Source organism: Tachyglossus aculeatus, chromosome 3 (genome assembly GCF_015852505.1).
Source record: "Tachyglossus aculeatus isolate mTacAcu1 chromosome 3, mTacAcu1.pri, whole genome shotgun sequence".
Lineage (NCBI taxonomy): Eukaryota > Metazoa > Chordata > Mammalia > Monotremata > Tachyglossidae > Tachyglossus > Tachyglossus aculeatus.
Window position 1 is genome coordinate 47223668 of NC_052068.1, and position 14384 is coordinate 47238051.

General features: G+C 41.1%; 1 protein-coding gene across 1 annotated transcript in view; it reads left to right on the forward strand.

Moving 5' to 3' along the window:
* CTNNA3 (catenin alpha 3) overlaps positions 1-14384 on the forward strand; it is a 1398597-nt gene that overhangs the window by 1209040 nt on the left and 175173 nt on the right. The window contains exon 14 of the mRNA XM_038743931.1: positions 12498-12590. Within this exon, the coding sequence (XP_038599859.1) occupies positions 12498-12590 (93 nt within the window). The remainder of the gene's footprint in view (positions 1-12497; positions 12591-14384) is intronic.

Here is a 14384-nt window from a genome sequence, read left to right on the forward strand (position 1 = left end):
ATGTCTGGTCTCTTCCTTGGCACATGGCCAGTTTCAGAATGGTACACACATAAATGCTGTTATTAATAGTTGTCATTCATCTACATCACCAAGATTTGAGAAATTATGCAAAATAATTCAGATAACAGTGGTTTGTTTTAATGAGCTAGCCTAGATTCAAACAATGTGGTATAACCCCTGTGATCTATTGGAAGACTGAAATAGAGAGAATAGGAAGAATATTCTTTCTGTGACCAGAGGTTCATAGAAGTTAAGGCATTTGGGAAAGTATTGACAGACAATGCAATAGCAATTATTTCTTTACAGTACAGCACTGTACTTGCAAATATCCACGGCAGAATTAGTTGTTGTGTAGACTGAGGACTATTTAGCCACCCCTATAAATGCAGATTTTTGCCATCAGTAGTATTATCTTCAAATTCTACCATTGCCCAATTAAGTCTTTCAGTCGAAACTTCATGCTGACTCAATTTCATATTGACTCAACGCTTAGTCCAGTGCATTTCACCCAATGGGCACTCAATAAATGCTATAATACTAATGCTGCTACTACTTCTGTTTCTAAGTCCCACCCACCCAAACTTGATATTCATTTGTCAATCATGAGTGGGAAATAGCAATAATGTAAATAAAATGTGTCTGTTGTGTTGTACTCGCCCAGGTGCTTAGTACAGTGCTCTGCACATAGTAATCTCTCAATAAATAGGATTTATTGATAAAATGAACAAGCTATTACAGAGTCTTCAACACTAAAATTAGAAGAGTAGTCACGTGGTAAATTGCTGTCATCCCATAAGGTCTATAGATTCTCAGCTCTCAAGCTCAGAACTTCCCCATAATTCTTAAAGATTGTGAGCCCCTAGGATATTATCTAATTCCCACCTGTGAACTCTTTCCCAGCACTTAATATAGTGCTCTGCTCATAGTAAGCACTTAAGAGAATATTAGTACTACTACCACTACTTCTCTGAAAACTTTTGAGCTTCTCATTATGAGTACCATTACTGGACACAATATTATGATAAGCAATGCTTGATTATGTAGAAAGGATTCTTATCCTTGAAAATCATATCAATGATCCTACCTTCCACATTACATTACAAATTGTTATTGTATATTCATCTGCTCACCTACAATCCTCCCTGCCCATATCAGCAGGAATGGAATAGATGATGCATTGTCAATTTCTGTATTTATTAATGTGATTGTGATATGGAGCCATACAGCATGGAGCTAGAAGTCATAGTTCTTCAAATTCAGGCTGTGCCTCCAGACAGGCAGACTAAACCACCCATAACAAATACTTGTCTAGTCTGTCCTCCAATATTTCCTAGGTTAGAGACTTCATGATCATTCTTTCAGTGTTTTCTTTTGTCCCCTGAACCATAAAACTCCTCTTCAGGACCAAACAAAATGGTTCCATTGCAGCTTATGACCATTTCCTCATATTTTGCTCTCAGTGGGAATGGAGAAGGCAAAGTCACAGCAACGCAGTCCAGGGCATCCACCTGAGGTCTCAAACCATTATGGAGATTGCATTTTGTCACACTAGAGTGCAGTAGGCAGGAGGTGCAGAGGTGGAAAATAGTTCACCTGAGGGAAGATTAACTGAATTTAGGTTGCTTGGCCTAGGAAAGTGAACTGATCACCCCCGTGCATCAGCTCTGGGCCAAGAGCAATATGCAATCACTTAGTACAGTGTTCTGCACACAGTAAGTACTCAATAAATACGATTGAATGAATGGGTTCTAGACTGGACAAGTCACAGGCAGAAAAGTCCAGAAAGGGCTAGGCCAAACTCTGGATTTCTGCTTTACCCAGAGCTCAATCTCATGGACAGTGATTTGAGAAATATTTCAATAATCAATCAATCAATCAATCGTATTTATTGAGCGCTTACTGTGTGCAGAGCACAATAACAGAACAGCCTGCTTTTTGAATATTTCCTTGAAAGAGCTGAGGATGTAGAATCCACCAGTCCAATGCAGATTATGGGGTGCTTTATTAAGAAACAGCCTGATTCAGCTTAAATTCCTTCATGTGTAGCTTTCCCCAAAATTAATTTTCCCCCTACAATCTCAATTGTTTGCCAATTACTCTACTCTCACATTCATCCCTAAATCTCTCCTATGATCCTTCTGGTCTCCTTTTCACATCCTTCCTGTCCCCTGTATCTCAAATTTCTAGCTTTTTCATTTATTCACTCCATTACCTGGCTTCATAAATTCATAGTTTTTGGTTTTTATTTTTAAACTGTCTTAGATTGAAATTCTAAGTTATTAAGAAAAGTTAAGTTTAATGTCATGTTCTGGTGCTTTTCAGTTATTTATGTAACACAGATCTGTTTTGTATTTCAGCATCAAAAAGTTGTAAAATCTCTGGCAGAGAATCGTTATAATAATCCTTGCTACCTACCAATCCCAGTGGAGATATAGAACTATTAAGAAAATAAGAATATGAGCTATGGTATTTTGTCTCTAATTATGGAACCAAAGGAAGTTTGCATGGGGAAAGCATTGTTGTTGCCCTCATTAAACAGCCGTGATGCTATATTGAAAGGCTCGTTCTGGCCCTAAATTACCTTTCCCTTTGCTGAAGGGGAAAAAAAAGGCATAAACCAAACCAAGTAACCAAGACCCTTACATGCAAACTTTCATTACTACATTCCATTGCAGCTGGTGTTGCAAAATTGGAACATTTATTAAAAATGCAAGATAAAAAGCAATTGGCAGTTTATTATAGCTAAGAAGAGACAAGTGGAAAAAATGTATAATTTCATGGCTATTTTCAAAGTTCTTTAAATACATCTTGTTCTTTATATGTTAGAAAGTACATTGCAATCCAAAATGTTTTGGGTTATTTTATTTCAGTGCATGTTTATTTTCCTCTTCAGTGGAGGAAAAGGTAATAGCACTTTAATACAGAGTACCTTTGCTGTCCATCTCTTCTTCTTAATTTTTTTTAAATTACTAATAGAGGTGTCTTGAGAAGTTAAAATTGGAGGATGCAGGCCAGATGAAAGATAAAACTTTCTAAGAATGTGAGGTAATGGAACATATTTATCTAACAGGGATGTTGATTATTTAATGAAATGGCAGTACCTCATCTGGTCATATGATAATAACTGATATTTGTGGAATTTGTCAAGTGCTTACTAAAGCCACCTGTTAAGAACTGGAGTAGGTACAAATAGTGTGGCTTATGATGCCCCATCCAGTCTGGATTCAGTGCTCTCTGGAAACCACACCAGTTCTGGGGTTCCATGATAGTATGGAGGCAATGCTTCTGGTTATATAGAGATTCTGTCGAAGAATTGCATTGCATAACCCTTAAAAAATTATTCTTCATTCATTCATTCATTCAATCGCATTTATTGAGCGCTTACTGTGTGCAGAGCACTGTACTAAGTGCTTGGGAAGTACAAGTTGGCAACGTATGGAGACGGTCCCTACCCAACAACGGGCTCACAGTCTAGAAGGGGGAGACAGACAACAAAACAAAACATATTAACAAAATAAAATAAATGGAATAGTAAATATGTACAAGTAAAATAGAGTAATAAATCTGTACAAACATATATACAGGTGCTGTGGGGAGGGGAAGGAGGTATGGCGGGAGGGATGGGGAGGGGAAGAGGAAGGAGGAGGCTCAGTCTGGGAAGGCCTCCTGGAGGAGGTGAGCTCTCAGTAGGGCTTTGAAGGGAGGAAGAGACCTAGTTTGGCGGATGTGCAGAGGGAGGGCATTCCAGGCTAGGGGAAGGATGTGGGCTGGGGGTCTACGGCAGGACAGGCGAGAACAAGGCACAGTGAAGAGGTTAGCGGCAGAGGACCGGAGGGTGTGGGCTGGGATGCAGAAGGGAAAAAGGGAGGTAAGGTAGGAGGGGGTGAGGTGATGGACAGCCTTGAAGCCGAGAGTGAGGAGTTTTTGCCTGATGCGTAGATTGACTGGTAGCCACTAGAGATTTTTGAGGAGGGGAGTAACATGCCCAGAGCATTTCTGCACAAAGATGATCCCGGCAGCAGCACCACAGCGCATGTAAGTGAAGAGTTGCAGCACGTTAAAAGAGCCCACTGCCTTCTGTTCTAAATGCGGCTTAGCTTACATCTGACATGACCAAATGTTTGCCCCTGAAATATGATAACCAATAGCCTTCTGCTCTTCCTCACACCAATTCAACAGAAATTGGCTGAGGAAGATCATCTGTACAGGATTTGTTCAAAATCAGCTTCATCTACTTAGCCATCCAAAGGTAAGGAAGAGTTTCCCTCCTTCCCACCCACTTCATTGCAGATGGCACTATGACATCACATTGAGTGTCTATACAGTGTTCCAAAGGCCATCCTACGGATCTATGTTCGAACCCCAGACCTAGAGTTCTTCTGAAGTGGAAACTCTGTCCCTCCTGAAAATCTCCAGAGCCATTCTACTTCCCAACCTGGATTTGTAGGCACAGGCAGCACTGAGGCTTTTAGTTCTTGAACCACTGCCACTCTAAGGCAATTTTCCCACTTCTTACCATCTGAAACAGGCTGAATTGAGATAATGAGCTCAGAAAAGGTACTTTTTGCAAGAATAAGAGAATGGGGGCCTTTATAGAATCAGTGATGAATCAGTGGTATTTATTGAGCACTTACTGTATGCAGAGTAATTGTACAGGTAAAATGCGCACACAATGTTTTGACAGTCAGAGGAGGAACTGCATTTAAGAAGGAGACCAGAGTTTTATCAGTTATATAGTGTCTCCCGCTAATTGTCCTTTTCAGTAAATATATGCATTGAGTGTTTATACAAACCATTACATTTCAACCTTCTAAATTATATAGGGAAATGTTGAATAAATAGCATTTTCCATGCACTGATGGTTATGTATGTTTACAGATCAATCAAATGCTATTTTTCTACCTAGATTACCCTGTCATTTAACAAATAAATCTCTCTGAGTGTCATCCTACAAGCTTTAAAATATCCGTCTCACTAGTAAGCAGACCTTAGTCCATGTTTAATTTGAACTATATTGATAGTAATAATGATGGTATTTGTTATGTGCTTACTATGTGCAGAGCACTGTTCTAGGCACTGGGGGGATACAAGGTGATCAGATTGTCCCATGTGGGGCTCACAGTCTTAATCCCCATTTTACAGATGAGGTAACTGAGGCACAGAGGAGTTAAGTGGCTTGCCCAAGGTCACACATCTGACAAGTGGCAGAGCCGGGATTTGAACCCATGACCTCTGACTCCCAAGCCCAGGCTCTTTCCACTGATTCTCTGTAACTGTATTCTATTTTTACAATGAATTTTCTACTTAGTAATGCTGACAAATGAGAATGTCTTCTAACATGAACTAGTCTGCGTAGTGTTTCTCAAACAAAATGATTGGACCAATCCTTCAAGGTTTGAAAGTACATTTGTGAAAGCATTTAGTAGTTGTGTCACTTACAATATTTTGCCATCTCTTGTAAATGTGTATCAAGAAAATGCCAGGGGCCCAATTTGTGCTAATTTACTGGTCATAAAATTATAGATCAAGTGATAAGATTATGTGCTACTGATAAGCACTAGGTCATACTTGAGTTACTTGCATGAAAAAATAACAGGATGAAAGCCATCTTGATCATAAAATGCAATTCCCAAGGAACATAAGCAAGGCCATTACTAGTGCAGACCAATGATCCATCCAGTCCAGTATGCTGTCTCTGACAGTGGCAACAGTGTGCTTGGAGAAACTGAGATGATTTACTTCCTTGACATTAATCGTCATGTGTAGAAAAGTGATTTTCCATTTAACATCCCCAAGTTTTTTCCTTTTATATCCTTAGCTTATCCTCCAATTACCAGTTTGAGCTATTCATGAATTTGTTCAAACACCCCTTCAGTCAGTCCATCAATAGTGTTGAGTGCTTGCTTTGCGCCCAACACTGTACTATCCTCAATCATTCAGTCGTATTTTTAAGAGCTTACTGTATGCAAAGCACTGTGCTAAGTGCTTTGAAAAATGCAGTAACAACAAAGTTGGTAGACATGAAACCTGCCCACAGGGAGCTTACAGTATACAGGGAGAGACAGACATTGAAACAAATTCCAGATTGGTGAATTGTCAAAGTAAATATCAAAATGCTTTACGGTCCCACAGCCAAGTGCATAGTCATTGCAGAGGGGAGGGCAGGTAAGGAAAATTAGGGTTTAATCAGGGAAGGCCACATGGAGGAGATGTGATTTTAAGAGAGTTTTTAAGGTGGGGAGAGTGGCAGACAGTCAAAAATGAAGGGGGAGGGAATTCCAGGGCCAAGGGAGGAAATAATCAAGGTGTTGGTGGCAGGATAGAAAATATCAATGTACAGAGAGTAGGCTGGCATTAGAGGAGTGGAGTCTATGGGTTGGGTGGTAGTAGGAGGTCAGTGAGGTAAGGTAGAAGAGGGAAAGTTGATTGAATTCCTTTAAGCCTATGGTAAGGAATTTGTGTTTCATGTGGAGGTGGTTGGGCAACCACTGGAGAATCCTGAGGAGTGGGAAACATGAAGTGAAACTGTTTTTAGAAAAAAGTGATCTGGACAGCAGAGTGAAGTATGGGCTAGAGAATGAAGAGACAGGATGCAGTAGTCAAGGTGGGAAATACATGCTTGCATTTACATGATAGCAATTTTGATGGAGGGGGAAAGGGCAGATTGTAGGAATGTTGTGTAGGTAGAACCTACAGGATTTTATAACAAATTGAATATGTGGGTTGAATGAGAGAGGTGAGTACAGGATAGTGCCAACGTTATTACGAGCTTGTGAAACAGAGAGGGTGTTGATGCTCTCTATAGTGATAGGAAGGTCAGGGTTTGCATGAGAAGATGAAGAGTCGTTTTTTGGACATGTTACACATGAGGTGTTGACAGGACAGCCAATTAGAGATGTTCTAAAGGCAGGAGTAAGTGAGAGATTGCACACAAGGAGGGGTAGATTTAGTAATCATTGATACAGAGGTGTTAGATGAAGCAGAGGGGGCAGATGTAGAATAGACTAGGACCCATAACTGAACCTTGAGGTATGCCCACATTTAGAGGGACCCATAATTGACACTTGAGGCACCTCCACAGGGAAGCAGAGGAGGAGCCAGTGAAAAAGACTGAGGAGTTGTCAGAGAGTTAGGAGGAAAACCAGGTTAGGATAGTGTTGGTGAAGCCAACATTAGACAATGTTTGTAGGAAAAGGAGATGACATAATGTGAAAGGTAGCAGAGAGGTCAAGGAGGAGTATGATGGAGTAGAGGTCTTAACATGTCCAAAACAGAGCTCTTTATCTTCCCACCCAAACCCGTCCTCTTCATGACTTTTCTGTCACTGTGGATGGCACCACCATCCTTCCCAACTCACCAGCCCACAACCTTGGCATTATCCTTGATTCTTCTCTCTCATTCAATCCAAATATTCAATCCATCACCAAATCCTGTCGGTCCCACCTTCACAATATTGCTAAAATCCACCCTTTCCTCTCTACAAACTACTACCATATTAATACAGTCACTCATCCTATCCTGCCTAGATGGCAGCATCAGCCTTGCTGACCTCCCAACCTCCTGCTTCTCCCCACTCCAGGCCATACTTCACTCCACTGCCCGGATCATCTTTCTACAGAAATATTCAGGACATGTCACCCACTTCTCAGAAATCTCCAGTGGTTGCCTGTGCACCACCGTATTAAACAAAAATTCCTCACTATTGGCTTTACAGGACTCAATCACCATGCCTCCTCCTACCTCACCTCACTTTTCTCCTTCTACAATCCAGCCTGCAGACTTTGCGTCTCTGATGCTAACCTTCTCACTATGTCTCGATCTTGCCTGTCTCGCCGACAACCCCTGATCCGTGTCCTGCCTCTGATTTGGAATACTCTCCCTCCTCAAATCTGCCAGATAATTACTATTCCCCCTTTCAAAGCCTAATTGAAGGGACATCTCCTCCAAGAGGCCTTCCCAGACTAAGCCCCACTTTTCCTCTTCTCCCATTCCTTTCTGCGTCACCCTGACTTGCTCTTTTTGTGCTTTCCTGCCCTCCCAGCCCCACAGCACTTATATATATATATATATATATATATATATATATATATATTTATATAAAATATGAAATTACATTTATTGTATTGATATCTGTTCCTTTGTACTGAAGTCTGTCTCCCCCTGCTCTAGACTGTGAGTTCACTGTGGGCAGGGATTGTCACTGTTTAATGTTGTATTGTTCTTTCCCAAGCACTTAGTACAGTCCTCTGCACATAGTAAGCACTTAATAAATGCAAATGAGTGACTCAATTAATGAATAAATGAAGTTCGATTTCCCAAGAGAGAGACCTTAGAGAAGGCCATTTTAATGGATTGAAGTGATCAGAAGCCATATTATAGGATGTTGAGGAGAGGATTCGAGAGGAAGTGGAGACAGCGGGTGTTGACAACTCGCTCAAGGAGTTTGGAGAAGAATGGTAAGAGGGAGATTGACAATAACTGGAGAGAGCCATGGGGTCATGTGAAGTTTTATAGGAGAGGGGATACAAGGGCATATTAGAAATGAGTGGGGTTAGAGCACGGGCCTGGGCGTCAGACCTGGGTTCTACTCCCAGCTCTGCCACTTGTCTGCTCGGTGACCCTGGGCAAGTCACTAAATTTGTCTGTAAAGCGGGGATTAAGACTGTGAGGCCTATGTCCAACTCAGCTACCCTGTATCTACCCCAGAGCTTAGTACAGTTCCTGACACATAGTAAGTGCTTAACAAATACCACAATTATTATTATTAATTATTAAGATGGCCAGGAAGTGATGGAAAGGGGCAATTGCTTTGATAAGGTGAAAAGAGAAGGGGTTAGAACCACAGGTGGAGAGGGTAGAGGAAAAACCATGGGCTTGGGAGTCAGAGGATGTGGATTTTAATCCCTGCTCTGCCACTTGTCTGCTGTGTGACCTTGGGCAAGCCACTTCACTTCTCTGTGCCTCAGTTACCTCAACTGTAAAATGGGGAATGAGACTGTGAGCCTCACGTAGGACAACCTCATTACCTTGTATCTACCCCAGCACTTAGACTAGTGCTTGGCACATAGTAAGCGCTTAACAAATGCCATTATTATTATTATTATAATGAATAACACTTTAGAGGAGGCAGGAGATATCTTGAAATAATGCTGGGAAGGGTGGGGGGTTCGAAGAGGGGCCAGGAGGAGGAAGGAACTGGAGAGGAGCAGGGGAGGTTTTAGGGAGACTTCACATAATCATTTCAATTTTATCGATGAATTATGTTTCCAGGGGTAACATAAGGGGTAAGAGAGGGAGTGTTGGGGAGACAGGAGGTTTGAGAAGCAAGTTAAATGTCTGAAACAGCTGTCACAGTCAGTGGAAATTGGGAGTCAATAATGATGGAGTAGAAATTGCTTAGACCTTTTAAATTCTTTCAGCTGTACAGCTTCTTTTAGAAAAAAAGATTCCATTTACTTAACTTCCATCATATGACTCATAATGTTGTTTTTTCATCTTGAATCTATTGCCTTCAAGCTTCAATAGGTGATCTTTATCCTAATATTTGGGGATGTGGCAAGCATCCATTTCATGATCTCCCTGGCCCTCCCCGCACCCTTCCTGATTTTAAACATTTCAACCATATTCCCTCTCCAGGTCAAAGAATCTTCATCTTTTCAGTCTCTTCTCACAAAGAGGCTTCTCTACTCTCCTTCCATTTCTTTATAACTTTAGCATTGTTTCCAACTGAGTGCAAAGGACTATGGTCTACCTAACCAAGTGAGGGCTTCCCTCAGGTGGGTGTGCCTTACCAGTTGTCTTCTAGCTGCCCTAACCATAATGGGGGTATGAAGTTTCCCAAAGCTTGCAATAGGTCTTAAATGGATAGGGTGAACCAGATTACAGGATCCTACTGTGTTTCCATTTAGCTCCAGGGGCAAATGCTGTGAGAAAAAGAACCCTAAGCAAATAAGCAAGCAGAATTCTTTATTCCCAAAAGGAGGCAACCTGGCTCCAGTGGAAAGAGCAAGACCCTGGGTTTCAGGATATCTGGTTCATTCCCCAATTCACCCAGGGCTTGTTGTGTGACCTCAGGCAAGTGATTTAATTCTCTTTGCTTCACTTTTCTCATCTGTAAAATGCAGATAAAATACCCATTTTTTCTCCCTTGTAGAATATGAACACTACAAGAGGCAGGGACTGTATCCAATCTGATTATCTTGCATCTACCCCATTGCAAAATAGAGTGCTTGGCACCCAAGGGTCCTAAATAATTATGATAATAATAATAATGATAATAATCATAGCAGAGGATCTAGCACATTTTAAAGTTCTTTCTCTTCCAGCCTCAATCTTTCTCCAATTGCATAGCCTAAAGCATATCACATATATTTTACATCTTTCAGTAAATACACCTGCATATAAATACAATTACTTTCAAAGAGCTCATGAAATCATTTTTATCAGTTCTAAAATACCTTAGTAATAAATACCTTAGTAATTGATATGCTTCGTGAAAATATAACCTGGGGTTTTTAACGTAAAGTGTATTTTTATAATATTTAATGAATCAGTTGAGAAAGTCTGATGAGATAACCACTTCCAGCTCTTTGGAAATATACTTACCGCATTATATTGTGAAATGATAACTATCTTTGTACATTATCATATTTGCACTGAAGAAATCCATATCTCTATATTTTATGGTATTTAATCATTATTACTATTATGGTATTCATTCATTCAATTGTATTTATTGAGCAATTACTGTGTGCAAAGCACTGTACTAAGCACTTGGAAAGTACAATTCAGCCACAGATAGAGACAATCCCTACCCAACAACGGGCTTACAGTCTAGAAGGGGGAAACAGATGACAAAACAAGTAAGTAGACATGAAAGGCAACAAAATAGATAAATAGAATTATAGGTATATACATCATTGATAAAAATAAATAGAATAACAAATATTTACAAATATACACAAGTGCTGTGTGGCAGGGAAGGGGAGCTGAGGGAGGGAGTAGGGGCGCTGGGGAGGGGGAAGGAGCCGAGGAAAAGGGGGACTCTGTCTGGGAAGGCCTCCTGGAGGGCTTTGAAGGGGGAAGAGAGCTAGTTTGGCAGATGTGAGGAGGGAGGCATCCCAGGCCAGAGACAGGATGTGAGCCAGGGGTTGATGGCAGGACAGGTGAGAACGAGGCCAAGTGAGGAGGTTAGCATCAGAGGAGCAGAGTGTGCAGGCTGGGCTGTAGAAGGAGAGAAGGGAGGTGAGGTAGGAGGGGGCAAGGTGATGGAGAGCTTTGAAGCCAATAATGAGGAGTTTTTGCTTGATTCGTAAGTTGACAGGCAGCCACTGGATATTTTTGAGGAGGGGAGTAATATGCCCATAGCGTTTCTGCACAAAGGTGATCCAGGCAGCAGAGTGAAGTATAGACTTGTGTTTATTGGTACATATTTACTACTCTATTTTATTAATGATGTGTATATATCTGTAATTCTATTTATCTCTTTTGATGGTAATGACACCTGCCTACTTGTTTTGTTTTGTTGTCTGTCTCACCCTTCTAGACTGTGAGCCTGTTGTTTGGTAGGGACTCTCTCCATCTGTTGCCGAATTGTACTTTCCAAGTGCTTAGTACAGCTCTCTGCACACAATAAGTGCTCAATAAATATGATTGAATGAATGAATGACTGAATAATAATAATAATGTTGGTATTTGTTAAGCGCTATGTGCCAAGCACTTTTCTAAGCGCTGGGGTAGATACAATGTAATCGGGTTGTTCTATGTGGGGCTCACAGACAATCCCCATTTTACCTATGAGGTAACTGAGGCATAGAGAAGTTAAGTGACTTGCCCAAAGTCACATAGCTGACTGAAGCAGGGAGAGACATAATAATTATGGTAATTGTTAAGCACTTACTGTCAAGTACTGTTCTAAGCACTGGGTAGATACAGAGGAGCCAGGTTGGACACGGTCCCTGGCCCACATGGAACTCACAGTCTTTATTCCCTTTTTACAGATGAGGTAAATGAGACACCAAGAATTGAAGTGATTTACCCAAGGTCACACACCAGACAAGTGGTGGGGCTGGGATTAGAACCCATGTCCTCTGGCTCCCAAGCCCATGCTCTTGCCACTAGGCCTTTTGGCTTGTTAAGTACTTACTATGTGCCAAATACTGTTCTAAGCACTGGAATAGATAGAAGTTAATCAGTTAGTACACAGTTCCTGTCCCATATGGGGCTCAGTTTTAAGAAGGAGAAAAAGGAGAACTGAGGTGCAGTGAATAAGTAATTTGTCCAAGGTCACACAGCAAGCATTTGGCAGGTCCTCTGACTCCCAGTTCTGTGTTCTTTCCACTAAGCCACACTGTTTCACTAGAACTAAATTCTGTCCTGGTCTTTTTTGTTACCAAGTGGAGGAGGATGGAGGACACTGACCAGATACCACAAAGAACTACTTGCAATATTGGCAATATTAGAACTTGCTTCTAACTCTTAATGCTTTCTATTTTCAGACCCCAGAGGAACTGGAGGACGTTTCAGACCTTGAAGAAGACCAAGACGGACGCAGTCATACAAGCACTCAGACGGAAGGGAAAACAGACAGGGTAGGGATCTGTGGGTCTTTGGAGAGGATGCTCTCTGGATTTCACTGCTGTTGTCGGGGAACCAGGGTTATGTGAAGAGGATGCACCCAGGGCCTCAGATATAGCACTTTCTTAGTGAGCCTGGATGAGAAAGGATGTTCTTATCTGTCATGGTCATGCAAAAGATTTCAACCAAATCTCTATTGTTTACCTTTAAAGCTGTTTTGAGGAAATTCATGAGGTGATTCATCAAATTCTTCTTTCTGTCTTATGGGATCAGTCAGTCAATCATACTTACTGAGCACTTGCTGTGTGCAGAGCACTGTACTAAGTGCATGGGATCAAAGACACTGACAATGAACAGGGTTAAGCAGGAGGGAAAAAGCCAAATATGAAGTCTTCGTAGCTATCCAATGAAGATTCTAAGGAAAATTCTAGTAGGAGAAAAATGCTGAACCTATTCCAGACTTATAAATAGACTTTTGCATTTTCCCCTACTAAGGTCAAGTGAGGGCTCTTGTTCAGTTCCCTGTTGAAATGAAGAAGAATTCTAAGAATGACTCCCTAGCTAGGAAGAGTTCAGTCCCTGCAGACAGCTGAGGCTCCACCCCTTCTTGAGCTGGGTTTAATTGACATAATTTGCTTCATTATGAGATATACAATGCTGAAGCCTTATTTGAGTTCCTCCACTGGGGATGCTTTTTTTTTTTCACATAGCTCCTCCTCAGGAGTATTCAAATGATAATGGCATTGTCAAGTCATTGAGTCTTTGTGTGTATATTTGGATTTAATGACCCTATGACCTCTTTCTGAAAGAAAAGCACAGTGGTTCAAATATCAGTACATATCTCCCCGCTAACCCGTGAATACCAATGAAGAGAAAGAGAAAAAAAAATCTATTAATAGTATATCCATTCCAATATCCTGTCTCTGGAAACATACCCACAAGTATACATGCAGTTGATGATGATGAATCGCTCCTGAGAGACAGTAAAGACCTAAGGATTAACAAGTAATCTGTGGGAGATAAAGGCGATGTCCATACTGCTGCTTGCAAAAGCCCCAGAAGTGAGGAATCAGTGTCAGCTGCAAAGAGTTGCAGGCATCACTGAACAATTTTACCTGGGATAGCACCCTTTTAGATGCAAGAGGTAAATAAGGGGGTAGTAAACTATATGAGCACCCCAGCATGTCTTTTGGCATACTTGAAAACAGAGTACGGCACCAAGATTGCATCAAGATTCAGGCCAAAGTGACAGTTTGAAAGCAAGATAAAGTTAGTGTCCAACCTTCTATATGACTGTGAAAGTTGCACCTACAATAAGTGCTCCATTCAATGGCTAAATGTCACCTAAATGTAGTCTTTCACTGTAGTCTCCAATCAGGAACAAATTCATTCACTCATTCAATCATATTTATTGAGTGCTTACTGTGTGCAGAGCACTGTACTAAGTGCTTGGGAAAAAATGAGTCTTGGGCCTGTGTAGAGGAATAGGTTATATTGCTAGTGGCTTGTGCAGCCCCACCTACATTTTCTCACCCTTATTAGTTAAGTTCTCTGAATCTTTGAGTGCAGCACAGTGCATCTGTGGTCTTCACCAACATGAGTAAATTACTGGAAGAAATGGAATTAGAGCTCAGGTCTCCTGATTATCAGAGCAATCCTTTTTTCACTGGACCAATGGCACAACTTAGTGCAATATTCAGTATCAAATTGCAAGGCAGTATATCAAACCATACATTCTAACCACCACCACTGAAGCCATCATCATTCTAGACTGTGAGCCCATTGTTTCTAGACTGTGCGCCCGTTGT